This window comes from Nyctereutes procyonoides, unplaced genomic scaffold (genome assembly GCF_905146905.1).
Source record: "Nyctereutes procyonoides isolate TBG_1078 unplaced genomic scaffold, NYPRO_anot_genome, whole genome shotgun sequence".
Taxonomy (NCBI): domain Eukaryota; kingdom Metazoa; phylum Chordata; class Mammalia; order Carnivora; family Canidae; genus Nyctereutes; species Nyctereutes procyonoides.
Window position 1 is genome coordinate 59,600,798 of NW_026575049.1, and position 13,382 is coordinate 59,614,179.

Below are 13,382 nucleotides of genomic sequence, written 5' to 3' on the forward strand. Positions count from 1 at the left end.
ATACCTAAATGCAATATTGTAAAATAACTATTAAAATCCAGGTGGTTTTCAATAGTAAGCTGTATAGGTATATATAAAACCAGAGACTAACTGGCCAAGTTTTACTTTAGCAGTCTGATTTAAAATAGTGAAAGCTCCACATAAAGGAATATTAATTCAAAAAGTTTATTTTTAATCAACATACAGTTTATCAAATCTCACCTGAATCCATCAAATCAATAACTACAAAAGAAAACAATTATAGTATTAAGTAAATATTTTTGTCATATACAGTATTTTTTAGATTCCATAGCATATTGTTCTAAGGAATACTTAACCCAACCTCTTCCGTAATTGGACCATCTACGCAGTAACACTTCCTCAAAGTTTATTTACATACAAACGGCAGCAAATTATAAAAATGGCCAGCAGACACAGAGTGCCCAGCCTCTGAAACAGATCCGCGATTTGTTTTTCAAGTAGTTCTGATATTTGCCAAAGCTAAAGAAGCCCTAATCTACTTGTTTTTTAAAGAAAAGATAATTGTTCCATCCCATAGTTCAGCATGTATTATAAATGCTGCATAAAAATACGCCTATAAAAATGACAAAATTAAACTATTTCCCTTATTATATATTTTTTACTTATAAATTCACTTTTAATAGTGTTTCGTTAAAATTGGTATGTTTTCTTTCAGGATTGGAGACAGTGAGGAGTAATGGCAAAATTGGGAGAACAGGAATTCAAGAAAAAAAATGTGTTCCTTTACATATATATAAAAAAACATCAAATAAAAGAAATAAAGGTTTGTATATTTATAATAATAAGCCTGCATTAAGGTTTAAAAATCAGCTTGACCTTTAAAATTTAGTTTGAATTGTGATTTTGCACTATATATTCTTAACATATAGCTTCAACTATTACTGTTTTTAACTGACAATCCCAGACCCAAATACTCTTAAAGAAAGCAATTACCATATCTAAAATACAACTTTGGTCTATGAAAATTGAACAAAATGGACAATTAAAGACTCTAATAAATCATACCAACATAAGATTCATTCATTTCCACTCTTTTTTTTAAGATTTTATTTATTTATTCATGAGAATACGGGGGGGGGGGAGAGAGAGAGAGAGAGGCAGAGACACAGGCAGAGGGAGAAGCAGGCTCCATGCAGGGAGCCCGATGTGGGACTCGATTCCAGGAATCCAGGATCACGCCCTGGGCTGAAGGCAGGCGCTAAACCACTGAGCCATCCAGGGATCCCTGTTTTTTTTTTTTTTTTTGATGCATTTTTTTTTTCTTAATTCCTTCCTAATTTAAATAAAGCTTCCTCTTTTCTCTTGCCAGGGCATCCATAATAGTGCTTCACAACTATCAATGATGCAAAAATTTAAAAACATTCTTCACAGAAATATTAAGTGTCACCTTATCTACCCTGAAATGGTATAAGAAAAAGCAAACAAGTTGGGCCATACAAGCAGCTATGTCCTTACTCTCAATACTACTACTACTGCCATTAACTGGAATTAATAATAAAATTTATAGATGTAGCTCTAGACAGAGAATCTCCTTTGTAAAAGTAAAGCTTATAAAAATAAAGCCATCAAAAAAAAAAAAAAAAAAAAAACAGAAACAAGAACAAAGCACACCTTTAAAAATTAAAAAAAAACTGGGTGCCCGGATGGCTCAGTTGGTTAAGCGTCTGCCTTCAGCTCAGGTCATGATCCCAGGGTCCTGGCATTGAGCCCACACTGGGCTCCCTGCTCAGCTTCTCCCTCTCCCTCTGCTCCTCCCCCCTGCTCATGTTTTCTCTTTCTCTCTCTCAAATAAAATTTCTTTCATTTTAACAAAAATACCCTAGTAACTTCTTTTACAAGATTTCTACCCCATTAATTTTTTCAACACTTATCACACATAAATCTTAAAGTTATACCTGAATATTCTGTGTGTAAGAAAAAGAGAATGAGTCATTTCTCAACTTGTCTGATAAAGAGGCACCATAAGATAGCAACTTTTCTGTGTCACCCAGTTCAGCTTTATATATTAATTTTCTCTCATGGAAAGCTTAAATGCCAGACACATTTTTAAAACGGACAACACAATTGATCTTTCATCACTACAATCTTCTGAAATAGAGTTGACTGATGATTCTTAAGAACAATAAAAAAACTTAAATGTCCTGGTTTTCTCAAATTCTAATGTGTCCCTAGTGATTACTAAGTAAATGGTTAATATGCTGAACATGCTTATTCTACTTATTTTTCAAAATTCACAATCTAGAACTAAAAGACAAAACAGCTATGTTTTGTGCCAATAAAATTAGTAACAGTAGATCACTAGCTTGTAAAGTGTCTATAAATGGAGGTATAACCTTTGCAAATTCTTAAAATACAGAAGTAAAATTTCAGCCCAAACAAGGAATAAAAAGGTATGCATATGGATGTGTTTGAAGAGTGTTTGGTGCTCAGAGGAAGAACTACAAATTTTTTTTTAATTTTATAAATTAATTTTATTGGTGTTCAATTTACCAACATACAGAATAACACCCAGTGCTCATCCCGTCAAGTGTACCCCTCAGTGCCCATCACCCATTCACCCCCACCCCCCGCCCTCCTCCCCCTCCACCACCCCTAGTTCATTTCCCAGAGTTAGAAGTCTTTATGTTCTGTCTCCCTTTCTGATATTTCTCACACATTTCTTCTCCCTTCCCTTATATTCCCTTTCACTATTATTCATATTCCCCAAATGAATGAGAACATACACTGTTTGTCCTTCTCCGGTTACTGTGGCCAAGTTCAAAAAGGGTGTTGCCTGAGTTCTCCTCTGGGATTTTGATGGAATCTTGTCTCACATTTAGATCTTTCAAGAACTACAAATGTAATTCATAACAAGACTTGAAGACAAGAGACTTCAGTGAAACTTCACTTGGAATGGTAGAAACTTTCTTTGTACAATACTACAAAAATGACCAGCAAGGTACTTTGAGACTGCTGAATCTTATTTGTAATATTTCTTTATTATGAAGTGTATGTTTTGAACAAATTTGCACTAAAAGAGTGACACAAATTATCTCTAGGCTTTTGGAAACCTAGTGAGTGAATTTTTTGAGCTTTCCAAAATAAATTTTTTAAAGTATCAGATATCTTTTTAGAAGCAACTAGCACATCTTACATTGAATACATTCAGAATTCATTTCACAAAGTATTTCCTGACCATAATAGTTTAATAAGCACATACCTTTGTCTTCAACTTGAGAGTAATGAGATGCTTTCTACCAGAAGCATCTTCAGCTTTTAACTTGATAGTACTGAGACAAGTATCCACGTATACAAGTCTGGTGAGTAGAAGGAAATAAAAAATGATCAAACTAGGGAGGACAAAGGTGGGGGGAGGGGAGGTTCGAGGATGGTAGGATTCAAAATGAAAATATTTGCTGTATTCCTATGAATCCATTACAAAAATTAATCAGAGGAATTTCTGCATGCCAGCCCTTTATACAGCTATAGATTTACTGCCGTTAATACACCAGCCTGGTGCTTAATGCAGTCATAGATCTCTGGATTATTTACAATGTGTGTCAAGGCTCATGCTGTGGTCAGTGAGCACTATGTTTCGGTTTTCCATCACTGGAACCTTTGGCACACACAGCATGTTGCTGTCAGCCTCTACTTATGTACACATTAAACTTCCTGTCAAACTCTTTGATCCATTTCTGTAGTTTCATACAATATGAGACTTTTATACTTTATTTGTTTTTCTCTTCAATGAACCTCTCCTTTATTATCAATAATGTTAGTGTACAAAAATCTGGCTAATATTAGTTCATCTACTCAATTCATCCTCCATGGAAAATGTTATATAAGCACAGGTACAGTCTAATCTGCTAACAATAAATTTTCTTTCTATGCAATATATAGCTTCTGACATTTAACCTAGACACATATTCAAGATGAATAATATTTTAAACCTATGGCACAGCACAACTGTTTTTGGCTTTAAGTTGTTCTAAATGCATGAATTTTCTACGACGGAAACCAATACCCTTTGAAATACATCATTCTGTAAAAATACAGTCCCTTGAGTAGCATAAGCTACTGCCAAAAAGGTTCAAATTTAGCAGTATATTTACTAGTGAACTGGGCATGTGGATATTTTTTGACATTTTTACAATACTATTCTCTTGTAAAGATAAAAAGTAGCCTAAGAGTATTGCACAACTTATCACCCAGACTGATGGTGAGATCCATTAGAGTTCAGAACTAACATTAGCCTCCTAACCCAGGAAACATTTCTTTTAACATCACTATATGCCATTTAGTCACTGGCCAGATATAATGGTAAAATGGGTCAATTTCAAGAAATGCTGGGCAATAGCTATGGAACCATGCTTATAATGAAAAATAGATCTAAATCTGAAGAAGATATATATCTTAAAGAGGAGAATAAAAAGTAAAACAAGACAATCTTTATCAACAGAAGAAATTTGTATCATAAACTATGAAAAGCCTAGGGTCTTAGAAAACAAATGAAAGTAAAACTATTCTAGAAAAAAATATTTACATTAAAATATCAATGACTTTATATATATATAATCATTATTTTCCTATAGCTATGTCTATAAATATCTCAGATCCTCCCTCCAAAAATTTAGCACTTGAGACTTCATCACATGTTTCATCAATAGGACTCTAAGGTTTAGATATATGGACATCAGACTCTGAATACATTGACAGTTCAGATTCAAGATGTTGAGACGAGCACATGCATTTATTTCCTTCATTCACCAAACAAAAGCAAAGGAATTTTTTAAAATTATAAATAAACTCTCAGTTAACCAAAAGAACAAGAAGTACTAAGCATCAACAAAGAAATTTCCAACTGATATTATAAAAATGAAAAGTGGTTAGAAAAGCACTGTAAAACAAATTAGAAGAAAGAAGGCTCCAGAAAGGAGATAGTAGGCAAAAAAAGTCTGTAGAATATGTAGACTAGAGGGTATGACTTATATACAAGACAAAATTACAAAAATATTTTTTAAAAATACAAGAAGCCAAAGGGATAAAGGAATTTTAAACCAAGTTATAAACAATAAAGCTATGACGAAAACTGTAATTGCTCTACCATTAGCTTTTCAGTGAAAAGTATTTATGTAGTCATTAAAAATTTAACTGCTTACTAATTACAATTTTTAGAATCCAGCAATAGACAAAAACTAAAAGACTTAATTATAGCTACAGAAACTAATGTAAATATATTTGACCATGGCAGTTTAAAAAGTAGAGATGACAAAAATTGAGAGGTAGAAGGGAAAAGATGTGAGGAAGATTAGGAACACTAAAATTTCTAATTGCTAATGAGAGTAAGAGATAACATCTTTAATTGAAGAAACATGAAAAAAGTTTAAGAAATTTTAAAGCTAATAGAATAATAGTGAAGAAGGGAAAGAAAAGGCAGTATATGAGCCAAATCCTTTTTGATTACAGTAGTTAATCAGTTTGGAATTTCTAATACTGGTAAGTTATATTGAAAAAGGCATATTATTTAGAAACATGAAAGTTGTAAACATGAACATCTTAGAGTATCTGCTTTAAAGAGTCAGAGCAGGAATACAAAATGGTGTGGAAAAAAAATTGCTCTTCATCGTAAGACTTAAATAGTTTGCAATCATGATAAATATACACACAGAAAGAGGGGATTGTGAGAAAGAAGAGACAATCAAATCACCAACTAGTACTTTTCATAATTTACACTGCTGCTCAGCATCAAATATTAGAAATTATTGAACATCTATAAACTAAGACATAAATAATAGTTCTAGTCTTTATGCAATCACACAAACAAAAAATCGTCACCTTCCCACAAAGTTTAAGACAAAGATAACACTTTAGAGATCATCAGTGGTATGCTCAAAATATGTTAATTTTGTTGAACTTTAAGACGTAATTCAAAAAAGTGGCAAAAGATGTTTAAGATTATCGGTTAATCTCAGCATAGTCATTTAAAATTAAACATTTTACCCATATTGATTCCCTGTCTACTTTGTATGAGGAACAAGAAGAAACCTTATTGTAATTATTAATACCTTGAGTACATCATGTACATGTGACATAGATTGCCAAATGTCCTCTGCTGCCTATTCTCATCAACTTCCTTTTGAGAATAGGATTCCTGCCTCCAAAACATCCTTAACTAAACCAAATTTTAACAGTTTACATTCCACTCAGCTAACAACCCTTCTTCTAGCTGCCCTTGGATATCAGCATATTACTAAATCTTGGTCAATGAACTGTAAGCAGTAGGGATATATGAATCTCTTGAATCATTTATAACAAAACTGTGCCTTCTCCCCATGCCCCTCTCCTTCTCCCTACCTACAGACTAGAACCTAGGCCAATATGAGCCAGCAAAGACCAAGCAGACAAGCACAACACTCTTAGAGCAGCTGACCAACAGAACTCTCTATGATAGAGGGGTCTCTACCTGCGCTGTCCAAAATAGTAACCACAGCCATGTGTGGCTGTGTCTTTACTTCTTGTATCTTCTGTACATCAATCTATTCTGCCTTTCATGACTAAATTAATCTTCCTACGTCCTCTTTTTTTTTTTTAAGATTTATTTATTTGAGAGTCCCAAACCGACTCCCCATTGAGCATGCAGCCCAAGGCAGGGCTTGATCTCAAGACCCTGAGATCACATGGGCCAAAACGAAGAGTCAGGTGCTTAACCAATTGTGCCACCCTGCATCCCAATCTTCCTAAGTTGTTTTTAAATCATATCAACCCCTTCCTCAAAAATAGCCAATGAGTCCCCATCACTTGCATATATAGAATCCTTAGTCTCATGGTTAAGATCTTTCAGTCTGACCCTGGTATTAATTCTTATGTGAGCAACTGATCTACTCTTAAGTCCAAAGAGGAGTTAGTTACACATTTCCATCACTACAAACTTAACTTCCACTATTACCTCCTTTTTAAGGCTCTCTACATTCCTCTGAAGCTTATCCCAATACCTACCTCCTCTAAGAACCTTCCTAAATCATCTGTAGCCCAAAAGGACTTCATCTTTCAAGGGGAGCTGGTGCAGCTCAGTTGGTCAAGCAGCCAACTCCTGGTTTTGGCTCAGGTCATGATCTCATGTATCATGAGATCAAGCCCCATCGAAGAGCCTGGAGTCTGCTTGAGAATTCTCTCCCCCATCCCCTTCCTATCCCCCCCCACCCCCATCCCTCTTGCACATATATGCACACTCTCTGTCTAAAATAAATAAATAAGTCTTCAAAAGGACCTCACCATTCTCAAAACTGTCAGTTTTAGGTAAATTTTTGCTTCCCAAATAAGCTTTTATTATAAAGAATATGAAAAGTTTAAACTTCTATACATATACTAATGCTATATGTGCTTGTTATATGACCATGGAGAAGCTGCTATCCCAATGGTTCATATTTATTGATTCATATGCAAGTTTTAAACAACTGAATGCAAATTGTTTAAATTACATACTATAAACATATTACCAATGTAGAAAAAACATAATTTTTTCACTATTAGGTAATTCGCACTTATTCAGTGATTTGAATATATATGAGGAAAAAGCACTCTATGATAAAGGTAATTTAGAATGAAAATCATACTTATTAACATCTATGTTCTTATGCATTATGGAATGAAAATTATCATTACTAGTTATAATTAAATCATAACACTCATTAAGAGCTGTAAAACTCATATATAGTCTGACATTTTTAGGTGAACTAGTGACTCAACTTTATACCTACTTTGCAGAAGGCATTATTTGAATCAAATAACATGTGTTTCTTTTTAACCCTTATTATTAAGTATTAGTTTCATTTGAAAAATAAAGAAAATGTGGCTCAGAGGGGTTACATTACTTGCCTAAGGTCACACAGCTGATAAGCCAGAATTAAAGTTCTTGGCTGGTTACTGGAATTAATTTCATCTTAACAAGTATCTCCATTTCTTCCAATATGGTATACAGATCTTTGAAATGCATTAAAAATTATAGAAAATACCACCAATGGATTAATAAGCCCATTATAAGGTACTTATCCATTATAAGGTACTTAATTAAATATCCAATTCAATATATGTCTACAATCTTTCAACAGCACAACAAATTTAATAAAACTCCGCTCTTTCCCTAGACATATTTAAAAGGCCTAATAGTTGAATTCTACTTACTCTAATTGATATATATGCTGTCTTATAAAAGAATAAAACCATCAGATCACACTCCCCGTTAGAACAATTTAATCTCTGAATTACCTATGGCCATGTGATTACTAAAATAAACAGAAGGTATCTAAGATGACTATGCATTTCTTCCAAATTGAGACAATCTTGAAACTGAAAGGGCCAGGATAAAAGGCATAAATTAGGATTATCCTAGGTAAAGTGGGATGTAGATGAATCTACTTATAAAGTATTCAGTGCTCTCAACTCCAGGACATTCTTAATGTCCTTAACATCTTAACAGAAAATCCTGTTAAACCCCAAGGATGTTAATTCTTATCCTTTTAATGAGTCATTCTGCAAAACAACACCAGTAGAAGTGAAGAGAAACCCATCAAGACAACTCTTTGGATCACTTACCTTTGTGAACTGTGTAACTCCCAAAATCACAACTCGTCTTACCATCATCTTTTTACCCTCCAGACAGCTAGCTGTTTTTATACAAGTTGAAACAAGTACAGAAATTACACCAATAGCAATCAAACTTAAGGTCAGTTACTAATCCTCAGTGTCATTTCTATTTAAAAAAGTGTATGTGAATAAAGAAAAAAGATCTCAATCATATTCTAGATACTCTATTTTTTCCTAATTTTTTATAATGCCTCATCCTATAGAATTGATTAGATATGTCAGATATGTAATTTTAAAACATAGCAAGGTCTTCATTACCTTAAAAAAAGATTTTTCATTATCAGATTTTACCCATACAATAGTAAATCTACAAAAATATGAATTTAGGTATGAGGAAAATATAGACATACCGACATGGCCTACTAATCATTAAGATTCTGACAATCCATTCAAATCGATTTGTCATGCAAATCACTGTCTGTGTCATTTTAAGAGATATTTTAAATTAAGCTGGCCAATTGCTCAGGCAGGGGCTCAAAAGGTAGCAATTCTAGTATGCAGACAGCACAATTTAAGTCTTGGTGTTAGCTCTGAAACCCAAAACCAACACGACCTAATTTAATAAATAAATCACAAAAATAAAATTGATAGATTTTCTTACTCCAGAAAGCACTGAATAAATACTGACAAAATCTTATTCTCTGGCTTCTGACAATCCATGCAAACAACTTCTCTTCTGCTAACACAGTCCTCATTTGTAAAGACTAATGAAACAAATGACTCAGTAACAGCAGCTATATTCTAATTCAATCATGCATACTCGTACTATAATTAAACTTTGATCTTTTCACAAATCTAAGCAACAGATTTCAAAACTCTCTCTCAGGATGGGTTAATTTTGCATATGGCCAATTTTATCCATGATGAGATAGTCACACAGGGAGGGTGAAACTAATAAAAACTATCTCCAAGTATTTGAGGGAACTTTATTGAAGACTCCATATCAGAGCTTCCCCACAGCACAATTCCAGGCAGCATCATTCACACAGAATCCCTGAGGACTGTTATATAGCCAGTGTTGGCTACCATTTTTATATATAAAGTTGAACATAAAAATATGTATCTTGAAATTTATTCTGAGAAGTAACTAAGAATATATAAAGTGGCTATAGCAGGCAGTGGCATATAGCAGAAACTTCGTAAGTGGAAGTTCCTGTGTATAATAATCTTAGTGTAAGGGAGAGATAAACATTCAGTGATCAGTGCTATGATAGAGGCATTCATAATCTTCCTTTTGGCTTCCCTTTTGGCTATTATCCAAGCTAGACATTTGTTCCTTTTTCTCTCACATCAGAACAATGTGTACAACGCAAAACTCAATACTTTCTATTTGTCCCTAAAAAAAGGCTTATTCCATAAAGTATTTTAATACTTGCACTATTTTGCTTATACCTTTGTTGCTAACAGCTCCCAAGAAATCCTATAATTATCTTCTGTAGTACTTATCACAGTTAGAATTAAGTACTACTGTGATCATCTACTTAAATTCTGACTCTCCCACTATCTAGCTCACCTCTAAGTTCCTTGAGGAATTTTAAGCTTAACTATGTATATCCACTGCCTTACATTATAGGCATTCAATAGGTGGGGGAGAAAATCAATGATTCACAAATCTCATGTTTGTATTCTCAATGCTTCAACTACTTTCATTACTGGAATTCTTCCAAATATGTCACAACCACACAGAAAAGAGTTTGCCTTCCCAAATCTGTCCTACAATTCTAATGATCCTCTAAACACTAAGATCTTAACATTTAAAAGCATCTGAAAATAAGTCATGATTTTTCTCTATCACCTTAAATCCAAAGACCGAGCAGGTCCATGATGTCGGTGCCTCAAGACAAATCTTCATACTTTCAGCCAAACTGCTTCTAATTCATCTCAATTCGTTACTTGTCTTCTGTCTCCCCTCTTTCTGTCATGCTAAATTTTATTTAAAAGTTCTATCTTACCCAATCCTATTTAGGAATGGCGACTTATCAAAAAATGCCTAATCACATGAATAAACATTAACCAATCCTCAATAACACAAGAATAGTACATTTAAAGTTATATATAACACCCATTTCTGGCTAAATTAGACTAGCTTGCTACAAACCTACACTTTCACTGAGAAGTACTAGAGTAGCCTGATGCAAAGGAAAAAAAAAAAAAAAAGCTTGAAGGCATCAAAGAATTACTAAGGCAACCAAGACCTAAAGAACCAAGGTCCTGAAAAAGGGGAACAGAGGAGAGACAAGCCAGTACTAATAGAAGCCATTTTTCTCTCAGCTTATTTACCAATTTATTTACCAATTCTGGTCACAGGGCAAGAGAAGAAGAATTTGGGCAAAGGGCACAGATAGAGAGCTGCTATTAAGTGGCAAACCAAAATAAACAGACAAAAAGCACAGAGCAGCATTTCTTTGAGGTTAGGGAAATAAAAATAACAGACTTTTAAAGGGCCAGAATCTAGTAGAAACATAGGGCCAGAGACCTTGTTCTAATATTCAGGCAATTTTCCATCAAAACTTTTGATAGATCCTTGAACTGCAAGTGATGAGGATAAAAAACTAAGCAGAAAGCCAATAAAAGCCAAAGAATATTCAGAGATTTCATAATACTGAGGAGAAACTATTAAGATTTAGAACCCACCACCAGGAAAAGCCCCAGTGAATATCCCCAAACTTGCAGTGGGAATCCTTGGAAGGCTACCCCTAAAAGCTAAACAAACAAGAGGCAAATGAAGCATTATCAAAAATGGACCCCTGACTCCAACTGAGAGGTAAACTGGCCTTGTGAAGAGACACACGTTAGAGTTTAGGATCTACCAAGGGAGAAATTCCAATGAACACACCTAGCTCTTGTGTAAAAGTTCTAAAGGGTTATAACTTAGGAAAGGGAGGGGAGCAATCATCAGTACATGGAGTCTTACAAAAACTATAGCCCAACCTGAACGAGTTCAATCTTTAATAGGATTATAGCAACCTGTCCCTACTCCATTTTTTTTTAAGATTTTATTTATTTATTCATGAGAGACACAGAGAGAGAGAGGCAGAGACATAGGCAGAGGAAGAAGCAGGCTCCATGTAGAGAGCCTGATGTGGGACTGGATCCTGGGATTCCAGGATCACGCCCTGGGCGGAAGGCAGACACTCAACCGCTGAGCCACCCAGGTGCCCCTCCTACTCTATTTCTTAACAAAGGAAAAAGTAAACCCTTTGTAAAAGAAAATATCATCTAGAACCTCTAAACTTTTTTATACACAATTTCTAGCTGAAAGATCATTAGGCATAGCACTGCAGCCTTAATGAATAAGGGCATATACTAAAGAACAGACAGCAAGAGACAGTGAGGAAAGGTGCATTAATGAAAATACCTGGAAATTAGGTCAGTTTCCTCATTTCTCCCCTTTTATCAGTTTTTCAGGTTTTCTGTCTTTTGGGCTCCTTTTTTTTAAAAAAAAAAAAAAAAGAAAAGAAAGAGTAGTCATCTTGTAGAGCAGAGACCAGGAAAGTTCAGGTTTTACATTTTTGTTGTTACAGAGTATTCAATTTTCTTTTTTTTTTAATTTTTTTTCTTTATTTATGATAGTCACAGAGAGAGAGAGAGAGAGAGAGAGAGAGAGAGAGAGAGAGAGAGAGAGAGGCAGAGGGAGAAGCAGGCTCCATGCACCGGGAGCCTAACGTGGGATTCGATCCCGGGTCTCCAGGATCGCGCCCTGGGCCAAAGGCAGGCGCCAAACCGCTGCGCCACCCAGGGATCCCAGTATTCAATTTTCGATTGATTCAATTGTGAAAATAAAGAAAAACTCTTTACTCCTTACTATTAAAAAGTAGTAGACTCACATGAAAAGATGCTCAACATCACTCACTATCAAGGAAATACAAATCAAAACTACAATGAGCTATCACCTCACACTCTCAGAATAGCTAAAATCAACAACACAAGAAACAGCAGGTGTTGGCAAGAATATGGAGAAAGGGGAGCCCTCTCACACTGTTGGTGGGAATGCAAGCTGGTACAGCCACTCTGGAAAACAGTGTAGAGGTTCCTCAAAAAGTTAAAAATAGAGCTACCCTACGACCCAGCAATTATACTAAGTCTTTACCCAAAGAATACAAAAATACCAATTCAATGGGATTTGGTGCACTCCAAGGATTATAGCAGCATTATCTACAATAGCCAAATTATGGAAAAAGCCCAAGTGTCCATCAACTGATGAATGGATAAGGAAGATGTGGTACATATATAGAATGGAATACTATAGGCTTAGAAAATCTTGCCATTTGCAATGATATAGATGAGCTAGAGAGTATTATGCTAAGTGAAATAAGAGTCAGAGAAAAACAAATACTGTACAATTTCACTCAAATGTGGAATTTAAGAAACAAACAAACAAGCAAAGGGTTAAAAAAGAGAGAGGCAAACCAAGAAAGAGACTCTTAACTATAGAGAACAAACTGATGGTTACCGGAGGGGTGGAGGTGGGATTAGGTTAAATAGGTAATGGGAATCAAGGAGTACACTTGCTATGATGAGCACACAGTAGTGTATGAAAGTACTAAATCATTATTGTATACTTGAAACTAATATTATACTGTATACTAAATGGAATTCATTTTTTAAAAAAAGATTTGATAGAGAATGTGCACCTACACATGCATGGGGATGGGGGAGTGGCAGGAGAGAGGGAGAGATAATCTTACACAGATAATCTTAACCCTTCAAAGGGTTCAATCTCAGGACCCTGAGATCAC

The 13,382-nt window shown here is 34.7% G+C and overlaps 1 protein-coding gene across 1 annotated transcript in view; it reads right to left on the reverse strand.

The window, feature by feature from the left end:
- The window catches only part of FANCL (FA complementation group L), an 87,084-nt gene that overhangs the window by 45,396 nt on the left and 28,306 nt on the right, over positions 1–13,382 (reverse strand). Inside the window, exon 6 of the mRNA XM_055328183.1 lies at positions 3,221–3,317. Within this exon, the coding sequence (XP_055184158.1) occupies positions 3,221–3,317 (97 nt within the window). The remainder of the gene's footprint in view (positions 1–3,220; positions 3,318–13,382) is intronic.